Here is an 18,587-nt window from a genome sequence, read left to right as displayed (position 1 = left end):
CACAATGGACCACTGTGGTATTTTTTAAACACCTGCAAGTCGACACATTCTTGAAGCGCATGTACAGTACGTTAGAATTCATTACAATTCATGAAGATCTGCCACCTGGCGGATATGCGAAGAATTGCAACCAATAAAATCCGAACCATTATCATTAAACAGATCAAGCGAGGGTGACGGCCGACATGAATACGACATGAATGTGGCATGAACGCAGTCAAGCGCGTGGCATTCAGAAAAAGTCACTGGAAAATAACCGAGAAGTGTTAAAATAAAAGCGGCCGCGGCTGTATGTGCAATGCTTATTGGTGAGGAGAGCCTTGCAGTTGTTTGTTTCTTGCGCATGACTGCGTGTAAGCATGGGAAAGTGTGTTCCTCTGTGCGAGCGTACCTGGATTGTGAGCCTGTTATAGTGTATCTGTACTCATGCGAGCTTGTGGCTCACTGTGGTAGCTGTAGCCATCCTACGTAGCGTATGTCTTTAGAGGAACAGCATCTTTTTCACATGGTTTCTCCATAGCTTCGGCATCTGTGATACCTCCTCATCGGGTAGAGATGATAAACTGGTGTTCGTACTGGCGTGACTTATTACACAGTCTCTGGTACGCTGAGCTGGAGCTTTTGAAGCTATTCAATTGCTCCGGTACTCCATGCCATCTTGTCTTGCGGCTGCTTGCAAGATCTTGGCTTGGGCTTCATCGGCGGCTGCTTCCTTTTCTTCACATAAGGCCTCTAATTTTGCTTCCAAATTGGCCTTCCTATGCTCAGAGGTTGTGGTGGTGGCTTTGGGGGTGGTGGCTGCAGCAGTGGTTGTGGCAGAGTTTGTTGCTGCGGTGGTGGAAGCGGCATTGTCCCTTTGCTACTACTCTTTAATGCAGACTCTCTCCAATTTCATGGCAACCTTTTGTCAACTGTAAGTGGCCTTTGCACGTACAGCCTCTGAGGTAGCTTGCAACCTGGTAGCACCTGTGCTTGCACTAGATATGTTAGATCGCTCTAAGTTTAATGACCTTGTTGAATGCCTTGATGCGCCAGAGTGCTGTGATGTAGTCTCCAGCAAAAGGTCCTTTCTCTGGCTTTCAGTTTCTGTTATAGCCATCTGCACTAAGCCATCACGTTCAAGATGAACTGCTTTCTCCAGGTCACGTTTTTGCCGGCTTTCTGATATATTGGTCCGTGTCAGGTAGGTGAGATATCCCGGTGACAGCATTTGTTAACATCTATGGCATGATCTCAGTTGAACTATAGCCTGTTTAATCTGCTTTTTTTGATCACTAATATTTGTACATTATATATTTGAAGTCCAGTGTTCTCCCAGGCCTTCTCTAACTTGTCACGGTGTTCATCGATGTCAGATTCATACATTTTGTGGGCCTTCTGTGTAAGTGTGACTCTCTGCTTAGGCTTTTCACTCTTGCGGTTGTGTGTCTCAGCATCTGCATTGTCACTGTCGCGTGTGGTGTGTGGTGAGGGTTTGAGTTTATCCATGTGTAACCCTGCTTCCTATCACTAGCAAGCTGTTACTATGTGCTGTGTTACCTGCTGGCTCACAGGGCCTGCGCCTCTGCCACGGAGAGCCTGGGGTGCGCGCAATATATATGTCGGGTTCAGCGCCTCCACCTGCAACAGATCCCGCCACCGGGTGATCCCACCCCGTGTCCAATTATGCTGTTTAGCTCTCCCACTCACAACCAGCCTTATGTGTGTGTATGGGTGACTGCGCAGCCACTATGTCTCGGGTGAATGAAAGGTACAGTTGGTGCACTTGATGAAATACCTGCCGAGCACTCCAGTGCTCGGAACTGCCACGATCTTTGAAAAGAGTCTCTGAGTTGACAACGCTCTTTCCCTCGCTAGGGTCCCGGACGCTCCCTCTCGGACTCTGGTAACTCCAAAGGGGTCTGAGCCCAGATCACCCTCTCAACAGAATAGTCCCGGGCAAAGCTAACAATACGGAGGTAAGACCCTTACTAAGGCTGTCCCTAGCTCAGCTTGTCTCTAAGGTGACTCAGGTCTAGCTGGGCCTGGGGCACCTGGCCTGCGCCTGGGGGTACAACCTCCCCGCGCAGTATCTCCGTCTCCTCGTCTCTCCAAGTAGCTCTGCCGCCACGTGCACGCATCTACTACCTATATCGCTGGCAACTCCTCAGCCCATAGGCTAAACGCTCTCACCTGACCCTCCCCGTAGGGCTGCTGGGTCAAGGGACTGCTCCTCTCCCACCAAAAGCACTCTCCTCCTTCACAGGCTTTTGCAACTACTTTCTGCAAGCGCAACCTCCCATCTCTTGGGGTGAATCAGGGGTTACGGCTACATCCTCCCCCCTGTGGATTCCAACATTCCAGCTTGGAAAACGACAACAACAAAGCCATTTATAATATGAAAAACACTAATACATTAGTTCTTCTATCAACTTGTACATTTCACTGAACATAATAATCACAGATTTAACCCGGCTGCGAGCCCACTGCTGAGACTCATAATGGGGTGCCCCGAACTGATCATAAGCCAACCTTGTGGGAGGTTGTCCAGCTCTTTGGCTTCTGCGAATTGGCTCTTCCGCTACCTCCTTGGGGGAGTAGCAATTCTCATCTGGTGTTTCCAACTCGGCCCTTGAGGGGCAGGGTAGATCTGTAACATCTCTTTGTGGCATAAAGCACGGGCTCTGGGTATTTAATGGCGGACTCACTGGAGTCAGTGTCTCTGTCATTGGGCCAAGGGGCTCTTTGCCCGTAGCTCCTTCGGGAGATGCACCCGCGGCCGGAAGGCCGCTTTGAGAGGTTCCTTCCCGTGAATCTTCCGGGCTTTCTTGTCCTGATGACCGTTCCCCACTCAGGGGAGATGTGGGCCTCTCTAAAACTCCTTCTTTTACTTGGGGAATGGGGAGCAGATGATTTCGATGCCACGTCTTTATCCGCCCCTCCGAGTCTTTTATCCGGTGGACTGGAAGGCCAGGCATTTGAGAAACCACTTCGTACACCCCTTCTCGCCAACGGTAAGCCAACTTATGTTTTCCCGGTACTCCCAGGTTGCGGAGCAGTACGGCATCACCCATTTTAATGTCTCTATGTTTTACTTTGTGATCATAGCACCTTTTGTTCCCGGCATTCAATTTTTCGGTGGATCTCTCGGCTTGCCCATAGGCCTTCTGTAGAATCTCTTGTAATCTTTGTACATAGCGAAAATGGTTGGAATTGTGCACCCCATCGGTGGAGACTCTTAACTGTATATCCACGGGCAGACGGGCCTCACGGCCAAACATAAGAGAGTAGGGTGAGAACCCGGTAGATGCGTGTCGGGTGCAATTATAAGCATGGACTAGAGTTTCCACATGGCGACTCCACTTAGTCTTTTGGACACCTGTTAGCGTGCCCAGCATGTCCAGCAGAGTGCGATTGAAACGCTCGGGCAAGGCATCCCCTTCCGGGTGGTAAAGGGTAGTATGGGACTTTTTAATGTGCAAGAGGTTCAGCAATTCTTTTATCAGTCTACTTTCAAAGTCCCATCCCTGGTCGGAGTGCAGACGTTGAGGTAGCCCATAATGCATGAAATATTTCTCCCAGAGGATCTTAGCCACCGTAATAGCTTTTTGATCCTTTGTCGGAAAGGCCTGAGCATAGCGGGTATAATGATCCGTGATGACCAGCATGTTCCCTTTACCCTGTGTGTCGGGCTCGATGCACAAGAAGTCCATGCAGACTAAATCCATATGTCCCGTACTCTTTAGATTACCCATGGGGGCAGTTCGGGTGGGCAGAGTCTTGCGTTGGATACACTGCACACACCTACGACAGTGATGCTCTACTGATTCTCTCATTTTTGGCCAGAAGAATCTATCTCTTACTAATCCGAAAGTCTTGTCTACCCCCAGATGCCCGTGTTCATCATGGAGAGCTTTCAGCACTAAGTACTGTAGTCGTTTTGGCAACACTAGTTGGCGGCGATCCGGGTGGTCATGATACTTCACCACTCGGTATAACAGCCGATCTTGAATTTCACATTTATCCGCTTCCTGCATTAGTATACCTCCGACATCCCCTGGAGTCTGGCGAAGCAGGCCCCAACGCTTTTGTCAAAGGGCATCCCGGATAGTTCCTGCGACCGGATCTTGTTCTTGATAACGTACCATGTCTTCCCAAGCAATGATCTGGTCTGGGGTAACATGCATCCCACTCGGGTCCCGATAGGCTGCAGGTATAGCGGTGGGAGTGCACCCTAGGGAGTCAGCCACCCGTAATTCTGAAAAGGCTACTTGCTCTTCTATGTTGGCTGCCGTGCCACAGAGGGCTCTTATTCCGGGCCCGGGGGTCTCTTCCCACTGATCTTCGTCGTTGGTAGGGAGCAATCCCGGTCGTCTCGACAAGGCGTCCGCCCCAATGTTTAATGGTGTCCCAGGTTTGTATTTCAAGGTGAAGTTGTAATTGAAAAGCGCGGCCAACCAGCGATGTCCAGTCGCATCCAGTTTGGCTGAGGTCATGGTGTAGGTTAGAGAATTATTGTCGGTGCGTACTTCGAACGACACCCCGTACAGATAGTCCCGAAGTTTATCCACTATGGCCCACTTAAGGGCCAAGAATTCGAGCTTGTGTACCAGATAGTTCTGTTCACTGGTGGTGAGGCTGCGGCTGATGTACGCCACGGGTCGCAACCCCTCGAGATATTTTTGATGCAACACGGCTCCTAGGCCAACTCAGGCTGGCATCCACGTGCAGGATGTAGGGTTGCTCGGGTTTGGCGTAGGCCAAGACCGGAGCAGCTGTCAGGCTCTGCTTCAGGTCGTGGAAGGCTTGGTCACACTCAGGGGTCCATTTATCCCCAAAGGGCTGTTTGGCAGCATGGGTCTTCTGGCCCGTTTCAGACGGGTATATGCGGAGCAGACTGTTGAGGGCTTTGGCCCTTCATGAGTACCCCTCCACAAGTCGCCGATAGTAGCCGCAGAAACCCAGGAATGAGCGTAGCTCCCCCACATTCTCGGGACGAAGCCAGTTAACGACAGCTTCTATCTTAGCGGGATCGGCGCCGGACACTATGTGCCCTACATACGTTACTGAGGTCCGACAGAACCGACATTTGTCAGAGAGAGTTTGAGGCCTTCTGCGGACAGGCTATCTAGTACCTTCAAGAGGCGATTCTCATGCTCCTCCAAAGTTTTCCCGAAGACTATGATGTCATCTAGGAACACCAGGCATTCGCGGGGGTTGAGGTCACCCAACGTCATCTCCATTAATCGCTGGAAGGTAGTGGGCGCTCCGCATATGCCTTGGGGCATGCGGGTGAACTGATAAAACCCAAGGGGGCAGACGAAGGCTGTTTTCTCTTGATCCTCTGGGCTCATCGGGACTTGATAGTATCCAGACCGTAGGTCCAGTATGCTGAACCACTTGCTCCCGTGTAGGGCATCTAAGATCTCTTCTATACGAGGGAGGTTATACTGATCCGGTATCGTCCAATTGTTCAGCGTCCGATAATCTACACACAGCCTCACAGTTCCATTTTTCTTTCTAACCACCACTATAGGGGAGGCGTAGGGGCTTCGGGACTCAGTGACAATCCCTGCGGCCTCCATGTCATGGAGGGTGGCTCTCACATCCTCCACATCCCGGGGAGCGAGTTGGCGAGAACGTTCTCTGAAGGGCTTCTCATCCATCATGCAAATGGTGTGCTGGGCGTTGCGGCTACACCCTACATCCATCTCTTCGGTAGAGAATACGGACCATCGTTTTTCTAGTTGTGCCCGTAACCGGTCCTTCCAGGTTCCAGGCAATTCGGCTGAGCCGAAATCGAAGTCCAGGGCCGTCCCTGTTTCTTTCACTCGGGTCGTATTTACTTGCACGGCTTCTTCCACTGAACTAACAGGATAGATTCTTCCTATCTGCTGGCCCACATCGATGACCAGGGGGGAGGGTGATAGATTCTGTACCATCACATCAATCCGTCTAGGAATGGCGCCCTGCCAATAGCGGTATTCGGGTACGAGCCGATACACTCGCCTCACATCTTCTCCGGGAGTACTTTCGAGTGAGAATTGTTGGTCTTCGGCTAGACGCTCTGCATAAGCACACCAAGCGGAGATTCTTTGCGTTTCTCCGGGGAAAAGCTTTGGCCACCCCTTTCACCCACAGAACAGTAGTCCGTAGTCATCGGAAGGAGAGGAAGGCTGGGCTGGGTCTGATTGGACCAATTGCAGCTGTAGACTGGACATAGGGAGCTCTTTAGTTTCGTGTAGATAGGCCCGGATGACCGCTTGTACAATATCGGCATTGGTGCCAAGGATAATAGGGTATTTGGGGGTGTCTCTGGGTTCCGGACACACCAAGGCATCCACCTTCATGGGGTGAGACTTTCCCGTGTTGAGCTGTTGTATTTCCAGATCCACTGTCACTAACCCGTTGATGGGGTAGTCGTCGTTGCTCAGCCCGCGTACCTTGATGTGGTCCGCCGGTCGCAGCGGACACTTCTGAAGATGACGATCGTAGAACCCTCTGTATATGATGGTGACTTGTGATCCCGTGTCTAGTAGTGCAGAAGAGTAGATCCCATCCACTAAAACTTGGATCAGCGCTACCGGTCCCACTCGATTCCCATCTTCTACCGATTCGGCCTCTCCGGACAGGGTTCCGTCTGTATCTGCATCCGTCGCATACACCCCGCAGACCATAGCCTGGGACGGGAACTTCGGGGGTGAGGGGCTCCGGGGTCGAGAAGTGCCCAGGCGGTAATCGTAGGATAGATGTCCCCGCTTCCCGCACTTATAGCAGGACATGTCTCTGGGGATAGTCCGGCGATCCGGTGGAGGGGACGACCGTCCCGCGAACGGCGATTTCCCGGAGCCAGGCGGATCCGGTGGTTCCTCTTTCTTCTCTGTATTTCCTCTGGTTTTAGCGCCACCGCTACTTTTCGGCCGCTGAGGAGAGTGTAACATTAGATGCGTCTCGTGCTCCTTCACCTGTTGCAGTAGTTGGATTAACGAGGGGGGGGTGAGATGATCACGAATCATGCTGGCTATTGGGTGAGAAGGACTGGATCCGCGGAGGTACTGCTTCCGAAGATACTCATTCATCTGGGAGGGTAGCACATATTTATAATGCAGCAGCGGTCCGAGAGATATTTGCACACGGTGTATATAGGGGGATAGCTCTTCCCCATCCTTCTGGTTTACGGCATAATACTTTGCCCACAAGGCCCCGTCATCCGCGCTATAGGCTTCGGCCAGGAACTCTATCATCAAGCGAGAGGTTAGATCGGGGTACTGTTCACGGTGTATTCCGATCAGAGTGGCCGCCGGGGGCCGCAGGCACTCCATGAGTCTCTGTCTTTTACTACATTGGTGCACGACCACTCTTCCATCACTCCCCGCGTGTGCTACTTCGACGTTTCTACCCCATCTTCCCCGGTAGGCACAGGGAGGGTCCCCGAGAAGGCTTTTAGCTTCCTGTAGTTCTGGACGTGGGTGGCTAAGGTAAGCGCTTCGACTAGCGGTGGCAAACTGGGGGGGCTGGATAGCAGGTCTATTTTGTCATTCAGTTTCTTTAGCATGTTACTGCTCACTCCTGCCTCCATGGATGCGCTGGATCCCGGGTCACTAGACATGGAGCGGCAACTAGCGACCTCACTCTCGGCATAGTGGATCAACAGGAGGGTGGGGTCGTCCTCATCCAACGGACGTACGAGGGGATCTTGGAGGGGGTAAACGAAAGGGCTACCGCCGGGCGGTGCATCGGGCAAAACCAGGGATTGCGGAACGGCAGGTTCGAGCGCTAACAGGTTACGCCGACAGTCTACATGTAAGGTATTCTACTTGGAGTCGTGGTCTACCATTACATCTACCAGGCGAGCTTTGGCAAAACCCGGGAGTTGTCGCAAGGCCGTCTGTAAAGTCTCTAAGGGTAGGGCCATGGGCACCCCGGCCAGCACTACGGCGCGACGAGTAGGCGTGCGGACTTGACGGGCCCAGTCTCGTATCTCGTGACGGGTGGGCAAAGCCATGGTGATCACAATTTAGGTTCGAGTGGCACCCCAGGTCTGAAATCTCAGCAGCGCCTCCAAATGTAACCCTGCTTCCTATCACTAGCAAGCTGTTACTATGTGCTGTGTTACCTGCTGGCTCACAGGGCCTGCGCCTCTGCCACTGAGAGCCTGGGGTACGTGCAATATATATGTCAGGTGCAGCGCCTCCACCTGCGACAGATCCCGCCACCGGGTGATCCCACCCCGTGTCCAAACATGCTGTTTAGCTCTCCCGCTCACAACCAGCCTTATGTGTGTGTATGGGTGACTGCACAGCCACTATGTCTCTGGTGAATGAAAGGTACAGTTGGTGAACTTGATGAAATACCTGCCGAGCACTCCAGTGCTCGGAACTGCCACGATCTTCGAAAAGAGTCTCTGAGTTGACAACGCTCTTTCCCTCGCTAGGGTCCCGGACGCTCCCTCTCGGACTCTGGTAACTCCAAAGGGGTCTGAGCCCAGATCTCCCTCTCAACAGAATAGTCCCGGGCAAAGCTAACAATACGGGGGTAAGACCCTTACTAAGGCGGTCCCTAGCTCAGCTTGTCTCTAAGGTGACTCAGGGCTTGCTGGGCCTGGGGCACCTGGCCTGCGCCTGGGGGTACAACCTCCCCACGCAGTATCTCCATCTCCTCATCTCTCCAAGTAGCTCTGCCGCCACGTGGCGCATCTACTACCTATATCGCTGGCAACTCCTCAGCCCATAGGCTAAACGCTCTCACCTGACCCTCCCCGTAGGGCTGCTGGGTCAAGGGACTGCTCCTCTCCCGCCAAAAGCACTCCTCCTTCGCGGGCTTTTGCAACTACTTTCTGCAAGCGCAACCTCCCATCTCTTGGGGTGAATCAGGTGTCACGGCTACACATGCTGCTGGTATCTGTAGGCCTTTGCCAAAATGTGTGGCGTGCAGTCTGCTACGTGCGTCAGTGATGGATGACTCTTTCATCTAGGGCCGGTCGGTGTCCTGCATTGGTCAGCATAGGGATAGCTGTACGTACAGGATTTCATTGCTCTTACCCGTGTCCTGGCAGATGTTCGTAACATGGCCCTTGGTAGTCCTAGTTGTGGAAACGTAGTGCAAGGGATGATCTGAGGGGAATCTACCTCACTCTGTATCTGTATAGAGCTGTAGGGGGTCTGCTCACTCTGTAGCTGTCTGTGCTGCCGTTGCTGTGTGTCCAATCCTGCCCCCAGTAGAGCTGTTATTTACTGTTATCAGCACTGTGGCTAGTGAATAGATGTAGACAACGTAACTCAATTCCTATTCTATACAAAGTTAGGCCTCTTATTCTCTGAAATATTTTATTGGGGGAAAAAAACAGAAATAAAAAGGGGAAAAGGTACTAAGGAAATACAACACTAGGGGATGGGAACATGTAATAGAAATAGGGAAAGGTAAATAGTAAAGCTTTTCCTAGGGAAGCGGTGGGAGAATTGTCCAGCAGTGAGGCAAGCTCTCAAAGGGTAGGAATTACCCAGACAGAGCAGGAGATAGGGGTAGGAATGCACCAAGTGACAAGGGGAGGAGGGGCTGCCCAAGTCAGAGAGTTGGGAAGGGGGTTTTCCAGGACAACATAATAAAACCAGGAAGTGAACTGAAAGAGGAGACAGAACACTGTGCCTGATTGAAGAGTAATAAGTATATGCCAGCATTATATGACACAGTATATACTGTGGAAATTTTACATTTGTGTCACGGGAGTCCAAACTATTACACCGGGATCACAAGCACCAGACAGAACAAAGAGGTTAAGTAAATAAGGTTTATTTCATCTGGAGCAAAGAGGGAGCAACACAAATGAAGTAATACGGTCAAAACTCACCTATACAGGGGAGTACGGGGGACTCCTAGCTCATTATGCTAGCCGAAGCAAGCTTGTCTAGGATGCCTCCATGTCCATTTCAGGTTATCCCAGTAACTCAGGATCACCACTTCTCGGGTTACAGTTCGTATGTCCAGTTAGTCTCCATTCACAAAAACTAATGACGAACAACTGTGGAACTCTGATCGCATCAGCTTACATAGAACACCGGCCTCCATCTGAAAGCATGGGAAACCGGATGCTGATCAAGAAGTGAAGAGATTGTCTTTGCTGAGCCAATCAGAGGCCCTGGTCGGACCAATAAGGAATGGGTCCTGATACAGTGCTGTAGGACAGCCCTAAGGGCGAGGGAAATACGAAATCGGCCAATAGGGAACGTGCCAACAGGGCTGGGACCCAGGCATTGCCCCCTGGTTTCAGCTCCATACCTCCCACAGGGTGAGACATATCACTGCCGGGGAGAGGATAAACCTCCTGGCCCTGAACAACGGGTAGTCCTTGGATTCATTATATGCTAGCCTCGTTAAGTGAATTACAGGCCCAGCACACATTGAGTCCCACCAAATACACACAGTAAGCACAACCTTGAAAATAAACTGTCTGTTATAGATGACTAAATGAATGGCACACAGTAACAAGGATGGCAGCCATTTTGTCGGTACTTAGATAGCCCTTCTGACCCAATACATGGGTCGCGATCTTGATGCGTAGGGGGAATCAGTGGGATTAACCTTTAACATACTGTGCCATGCTGGCTCTACCATCACAGTTTGTTAATGAATTGTTTTGTATACTACAATATTGAGGGACACAACCTTATCGTTGTTTTGTATTCACATGATTTCTGACATGACACACTGGAATTTCTTTCTATTAGTTGTCACATGCATTTTGTAATCAGATAATCATAATCTTTATTTCATCTTCATTATATAAATTATTTAAAATTGTCATCTGTTTCTAAAAACAACACACTTATTTTAAAATTGAACACAGTGCAGGTCTCTTTGACAGATGATATTTACAGTATGTTGAGATCAGGTCTAATAGTTCAACATCTGTTTAATCAACAGAGACGTACAGAAATAACAAATTATAGCTATAAATAGCTATAAATGCTAACATTGTTAGATGTATCATGCCACATATCTCCTCCTCTAACGTCCAATTTATAGCATAAAATAACCACAAACCATATATCTCTCTGACATAAATGGAACAACATGAAAATGCCCTTTCATACACTGCTGCATAGAATATAGATTTTGCAATGAATTATTTTGAAAGAAATAATATCAATAACTTAACAGTTTTACTAGAGGACAATGTCAGAATCTATCTTAAGCCATCTTAATTTGATTTTGATCTATCATTAGCCACACACTACACTGCTGATGTCTAAAGGTTACATAGATGATATACTTGTTTCCTTGCCTTTGCTGTGTAATTTTTCATAATGTATTTGCCTCGTGATTATTTTGGTTCTGAATAGACTATCACTTTTTCTATTTTTTTACATGAAATGTTATTTATAATTTTATCCGAATTCAACTTGAGACCCAATGTATTTCCTGCTGCAATTTCATTTCTTATTCAAAATTTTACCTGCAACATACAATAAATAGTCATATAGTGTGTTTTTAAGGACTTCACTAACCATTAATGCCTATATTAAGTAGATTAACTAATTTAGCTCTCCTTAAAGTGAATGGGCCACACGATAGGTACTCTATGCTTATTATAAATGTTTAGTAGACATGTACAGGGCATGTGTTTAGCAGGTTTAATTAGTATCTGTTTACCAGATTTCAGTTTCACACACAGGGGGCGATTCACTGAGCAGTGAAAACTGCTTTTAAGTATGATAAATGGCCTTTAAGACCGATACTGCCTGCTGCGCGATTCACTAAGCAGTGATAACAGTGCTTTATCGGCCGTAAAAGGCATTTGTTCAACCCCCCAAAAAAATACGTCCGATCAAGCAAAAAAACGACAAATGCGCCGCTTTTGAAAGTCAGCATGATTCACTAATCAGTGATAAGTGAATCGTACTTTAAAAGCACGACAGGTTTAAAATCGTACTTTTAAAGCACTCACCACTGCCAGGCTGCCACGATGAAGGCTGTCCTCATCCTCATCACCGTCCATGTCCTCCGTTGCCACAAACAATGCAGTACAATCAAAAATACAATCTAATGTCCCCTAACCCCTTAATCACCTTAGCGGTTAGTAACCACTATAGTAATTTAGGGGTTAACCCACCCTCTCCCACTGCCAACCCAGGAGGCCTAACCACCCTCCCCGGGCAACTACCCCCACCCTTCACCCATTCATTGGTACAGTGGATACATCATGCTCATATAATATGGGCCTGTTACCACTATAGGAAGAAATGGTGAAGGAATTAAAAAAAACAGGCCCAAATAAAACAACATTACATTGCAAAATGAACTTATTACTAATGACAATCAAACAATTGAATGGCACAGTGGGTATATCATGCCCATATAATATGGCCATGATTTAACACTATGTCAGTCAATGGTCTACCTAAAAAAACAATCACAAATAAGATCCAATGCATTCAAAACAATCTCAAACTAAAAACAAATAAAGAAGTAAACCGAACAAAATTACCACCAATCAATTAATCCAATCCAAAAAAAGACCAGAATAAACAATTAAACCACCAAAATAAAACCATGAATAAATAAAATAAATATCTAAATAAACTGCATCATTCAAAATCAAAAGTCAAAAAAAATCCAACATTAAAAAGCAAACACCAATCAAAAGCCAGAAATAAACAATTTAAAACACCAGCAAAAATGCCTGAACCCTACATCAATATGCAATTTAAATAGCATACAAATTTAAAATCAAAGAACCAATATACATTTAAAATACATACAAGCAAGCATTTGCCAAAACTACCATTGCTTCTTACTGTATGTATGTATGTATAGCCCTAAAGGGCCATACATAAATACATTTGGAATACAGAACATGCGTGAAAAAAAAATGCAATCACCAATAAAATAAAATAAAAAAACCTGTAAAAGAAAAATAACATACATTCTTTTTCCTTACCTTTGATTCTTCACCCTCCGATTCCCGTGGTTACCGAAAGCTCTCGAACGAATCCACGATCCCAAACAGCAATGGGCCACAGGTAAAAAAAAATCCAAAGTCCTTTTCTTCTTTCTTTACCTTCATCAGTAAATTATAATCCAATTTTGGCTTCTTCTTCTTCATCTTCTTCCACGCCCTTGTAATTCTACTGGAGGAGGAGGTCCTCCCTCCTCAGCTTCCTGCCGTCAAATGAGGTTGCAAAGGCTTTTATAGGCCTGTGACATCACATTTGAGTGCAAATGGTTCACACGCCTTTGATTGGCTGTGAAAACCATGTGTTTTATTTGGTGACATCATGTAAAGGAAGTGAACCCAGCCAATCAGAATGGTTGGCTTCCTTTCCATTAACATGACATCACCAAAAGCAACATGGCTGCCGTCACATGGTACTTCAGTCAATCAGATTGTGGGAACTGTATCCCCAATTTGATTGGTTGTTGTAGACCATGTGACTCCCTTTGGATGACGTCCGTCACATCCTTTCCTCCAAAAATCTGTCACATGTGATGTACCCACTGTGCCATTCAATTGTTTGATTGGCATTAGTAATAGGACATGGACAGTGATGAGGATGAGGACGGCCTTTATCGTGGCAGCCTGGCAGGGGTGAGAGCAAGTTTTATTTATTTTATTTCTGCAGCTTAATGTTTTATTTGTAATGGACAAATGCACTATTATCCATATCTGGATAATATTTTGACCATTGTTGTACTGTATATGTTAGAGGCCAGGGGTTGTATGAATGCAAAGTATTGGATATTATTTTTTTTGGCACACGATTGGTACCGCAGGCCAGCGAGGACACCGGACTCCTGCGGGGATCACCCGAGGGCCCCAGACTTCCGCGGGGATCACTCGAGGGCCCCAGACTCCAGCAGGGATCACCCGAGGGCCCCAGACTCCCGCTGGGATCACCGAGGGCCCCAGACTCCCGCGGGGATCACACGGGGACACTCACCAGCCTGTTGTATTAATTGTGTGGTGAAAAAAACGTAAACAATGGATCCATTTCTTTTGCGCCAGCCTTTAGCTGGTGCAAAAATCTGGCGTGCTTTTAAAGTACGATTCACTTATCACTGCTTAGTGAATCACGCTGACTTGCAAAAAACTGCACTTTTACCGTTTTTTTCTTGATTGGACGTATTTTTTTTTGGCTGAAACATTTCTTTTATGGCCAATAAAGCACTGTTATCACTGCTTTGTGAATCGCGCAGCAGGCAGTATCGATCTTAAAAGCAATTTTTCGTACTTAAAACAAGTTATCACTGCTTAGTGAATCGCCCCCACTGAATCTTAATATCATTGAATACATCTAAGCCACAATCTGCCATTCTAGACCAAAGAGAAAAGTAGGTGTTGCTTGGTATACTATGAATGTTTAGATATTCATTATATCATTTTTCATTGGTAAACAAATACACAAAAGCCGAGTTTTGTAAATTGTGATAAACTTGAAAGTTCAGCTTTTGCATTGCTTTATCTGCGCTAACACAATTATAAATCTCCCTTCCAGTTGTGACCTATCCCCATTATTTACATTAAGTTTGAGTATACTTACACATTGATCTCGAGTATGCAGTAGGGCAACTTAGCCTGTATAATATTCACATTTCCATTTATTATTTCCTAACAGTACTTTACTCATTTTTAATGTAGATTTGTAATGAAAGACCAGAGCAATTTGGGAAACTACACTTGCGTTTTCAAAGGTACAACAGAAGTAAGTGCAGAATTTCATTTTGACGGTAAGAATCAAGTTTATAAATCATAAAATACACCCTTTTAATTTAGAGAACTATGTATAACACATTGCAAACTGAAGTAGGATTGAACTCTTTTTCTGACAAATTAGGCAATTTCCTTCTCTTAAATTCATTGTGTATCAGCTCTTAGTATCAGTGGTTTAGAGTTGACCTATTTGGAAATGTACTTGGCGCCTATTCTAGTAGCTGCGGTATTGTACATGTCAGATGACAGGATTTGACAAGGCATTAAGTAGCGGAAATCTGTTTCTGATCTCACCATATTCTATACGATTTTGCTCTTCTTTAATCACATCTATTGAAATCACACATTCCTAGCAAATAAACCTGGTTTAGCACATTACGTACTGTTGTGTACTTTTATGTATTAAGTAAAATTAATTGATTTTACTTCAACAGGAGTGCTGTGAACGTTTTCTACTTTTGTGGGTACACACACACACACACACACATAAAAAAAACTTGTATATATATATATATACATATACATATACATACACACACACACGTATATTAAATTCCAAATTCAGTCTATACAGGAAGTTTATTTCAGGCCTTCGGTTTGGACGATGTATGTTTTTATAAATATATATTTGTTTTTATTGATTTATCTCATATACGTGCACACACATATTTACTATTATATATCTCTGGTGATGTGCCGCTGTTTTTTTATATTATTGTATTTGCGTTTCGACTCAAACAATAACTATTCTCAAGTCTTCTTCAAGTAACGCTTGCGCTCACCACGAACAAGGCGGGACCCCGGTACTGAGGTGGGAAAGTATGAAACTGCGCACCCACAGCAGCGGAGGCTCGCCTGGAGGGTGGATAATCAAGATCGCCGGATCTGGGCTGGAGAGAGTGGGTTAGTGTTAATACTTGCCGTGGTCATAGGTAGGTGCCAGGAGAGCAGTCAGTTTCCAGAGTGCCGCGGTCTGGGTTTGGAGCCAGTAGGAAGGCAATTGTCCGATTGCCGTGGTCAGGATGGAAAATAGCAGATGGTCAGAGGCAAGTATCTATCTGGAGCCTACAGCAGATGGAGGCACTGCACTGCTAGAGAACCATGTGGGTAATGTACCTGTGAGGAATCAGGGCACACACCGCCCCCGGCGCTGCCCTTCCTTACCTCCCCGCCCGGCCGCGGGTCCCTCTGCTCCTGCTCCACGCAGCGGATGCCGGCACGCACCGCCTCCCCGTTCCCCCGCGGCTCTCTCACACGCCGCCGTCTCTATCAATAGGCACGCTAGTTCCGCTTACAGGGTGCGCTCCACAGAAGTTAATTTATGCACTGCACCCGGCGGCTGGCTCCGCCCACTGGATGTCTCAGGACCCTGGCGCACCCCCCCCAGCCGTCCAGCTGCAGAAAAAGAGTTCATCATCCCCTGACCTATCACAAGAGTCTCCTCTGCTCACCTTCTCCCTGCCTTCTCCTCTGATTGGTCCACCACACTTTATTATCCCTCTGGCTCCTGTGCAACCTCGCTCTGCATAGTTTCGTTTGCCTTGTGTTGTTGGATTCTGTGCCCAGCTCCTTCTTACGTTTCAGATCTTGTTACCGAACCCGCTTGTCTTCCTTCAATCTCTGGCTCCTCGACCCCGGCTTCCTCTCGACCTCGCTTACCTACCGGACCCCACGAACTCGGCTCACGGACCCCTAAGACTCGGACCTCTCCTTTCCTCGACCCTTGGCTTTGGACTTCACTACGGTACCTTCTCTATGCCCGGATCTGGCAAGTACTACGGCAATCCCTTGTACCCCTGGCCTTGGCCACTCTACCAATCCACACTCCGGGCACGCCCTCACTACTGCGGGCGCGTGGCTACTCACTCTCCACCTCAGTCTTGTCTGCGGGCACCACAGCGTGACAGTACTCCAGAAACCTGATCCTGTGTCCCCACTACCACCGGCGGACAGCTCAGCCCTCCTGTTACCAGTAGGTATCATGCACCACACGTTTAGTAATGGTCAAATCTCCCAGAGGGTGGGGTAAGCACCATTACATATTTAACACATCAATGTTTCATCTCAAACAAGAACCTTTCTCAAGACTTGCGAATAGTTAGTTTGAGTCGAAACGCATATACAATAATACAAAAAAACAGAGATATATAATAGTAAATTTGTGTGTGCACGTATATGAGATAAATCAATAAAAACAAATATATATATTTATAAAAACATACATCGTCCAAACCGAAGGCCTGGAGTATATTACCCACATGGTTCTCTAGCAGGCAGTGTCGTAGGTAGGTGCCAGTCAGTGTCTGGAGTGGCGTGGTCTGGGTTTGGAGCCAGTAGGAAGGTAGTTGGTCCGATAGCCATGGTTAGGGATGGAGATTGAGGAGCAGCATCCGGGTACCTCAAGACCATCGGGCATGCGTGTATGAGTAGCCAAAATGTCATCCAGGACGTCAAAAGAATTGGCAGAAATAACTTATTTGGAAGAAAGGATAGTCTCTGATATATCTTCAGACTTATCTTCGACTACGAACTGGCGGGACAGTGCATCAGCTTTCAGGTTTTTAGATCCGGGAATATAAGAAATAAGATAATTGAATCTAGAGAATTCTGTTCCGCCGAGTAAAACTTCTTAGATAAGAAACCGCAGGGGTGAAACTTGGCCTAAGGAATTGCCTTTGGGAAAGAATAGCGCCTGCGCCAACGTCAGATGCGTCTACCTCCAGAGTAAAAGGTAGTTTGGGATCGGAGTGACACAGGATAGGTGCAGAGCCAAAAGCTTCTTGAGAGATTTGAAGGCTTGAAGTGCTGCAGGTGGCCAGGAAGAGGTGTTTGCTCCTTTCTTTGTCAAGGCCGTGATAGGAGCTACAGTAGAATATTTTTTTTTATGAATTTGCGATAATAATTAGCAAATCCTAAGAATCGTTGAATTGCTTTCAAGGAGGTCAGCTGTGGCCATTCTAGCACTGACCTTGTGTTTGGCAGGGTCCATGGAGAATCCGGTGTCCGAAATAATATAGCCCAGGAAAGAAATGGAATTCTGGTGAAATAGGCACTACTCTAGTTTGGCGTATTGGAGATTCTCCCGAAGGCGAGACAAGACCAGCTTAGTGTGATGGATGTGTTCTGAGAGAGATTTAGAGAAGATGAGAATGTCGTCAAGATAGACTATAACAAAAAGATTGAGAAGATCTCGAAAAATCTAATTTACGAATTCTTGGAATACTTCCGGAGCATTACATAGGCCAAAGGGCATGACTAAATATTCGTAATGCCCATCACGAGTGTTGAAGGCCGTCTTCCATTCATCGCCTTGGCATATACAGACAAGATTATATGCTCCTCGAAGGTCCAATTTGGAAAAGATAGTGGACCCTTGTAAGTGATAAAAAAGCTCAGAGATGAGCGGTAGGAGGTAACGGTTCTTCACAGTGATCTTATTAAGTCCCCTGTAGTCTATACAAGGGCGGAGAGACCCGTCTTACTTTTTAACAAAGAAAAAGCCAGCCCCAGCTGGGTACGAAGAATTCCGAATAAATCCCCTCTTCAGGTTTTTTTTAATATATTCAGACATAGCTTTGATCTCAGGAAGAGAAAGAGGGTAAGATCTGGCTTTGGGAAGAACAGAGTCTGGGAAACGATCAATCAGGCAATCAAAAGGCCGATGAGGGGGAAGAACCTCGGAGCGTACCTTGTCGAAGACATCTTTGAACTCAGCATAAACTTCAGGAAGAGTAGTTTTGTCTTCTTTAGGAACCTTTAAACCGCAGATTTGTTGTCTCGGACTGATACAAGACTTGGTACTGCTGCGACACACTTTATTCGAGCAAATACCCAGTATGTACCTGGCAGATACCTGGAATGTGCCGCTCCTCACCTCTGACAAGCCCCGTTGCGTTTGCCT

The 18,587-nt window shown here is 47.1% G+C and overlaps 1 protein-coding gene across 1 annotated transcript in view; it reads left to right on the top strand.

Annotated features, from left to right (window-relative positions):
• The window catches only part of EMB (embigin), a 65,172-nt gene that overhangs the window by 24,510 nt on the left and 22,075 nt on the right, over positions 1-18,587 (top strand). The window contains exon 4 of the mRNA XM_075575919.1: positions 14,615-14,703. Within this exon, the coding sequence (XP_075432034.1) occupies positions 14,615-14,703 (89 nt within the window). The remainder of the gene's footprint in view (positions 1-14,614; positions 14,704-18,587) is intronic.

Source organism: Ascaphus truei, chromosome 1, assembly GCF_040206685.1.
Source record: "Ascaphus truei isolate aAscTru1 chromosome 1, aAscTru1.hap1, whole genome shotgun sequence".
Classification (NCBI taxonomy): domain Eukaryota; kingdom Metazoa; phylum Chordata; class Amphibia; order Anura; family Ascaphidae; genus Ascaphus; species Ascaphus truei.
Note: the sequence above shows the minus strand (reverse complement) of the source record. Positions and strands in the feature narration are given on the sequence as shown.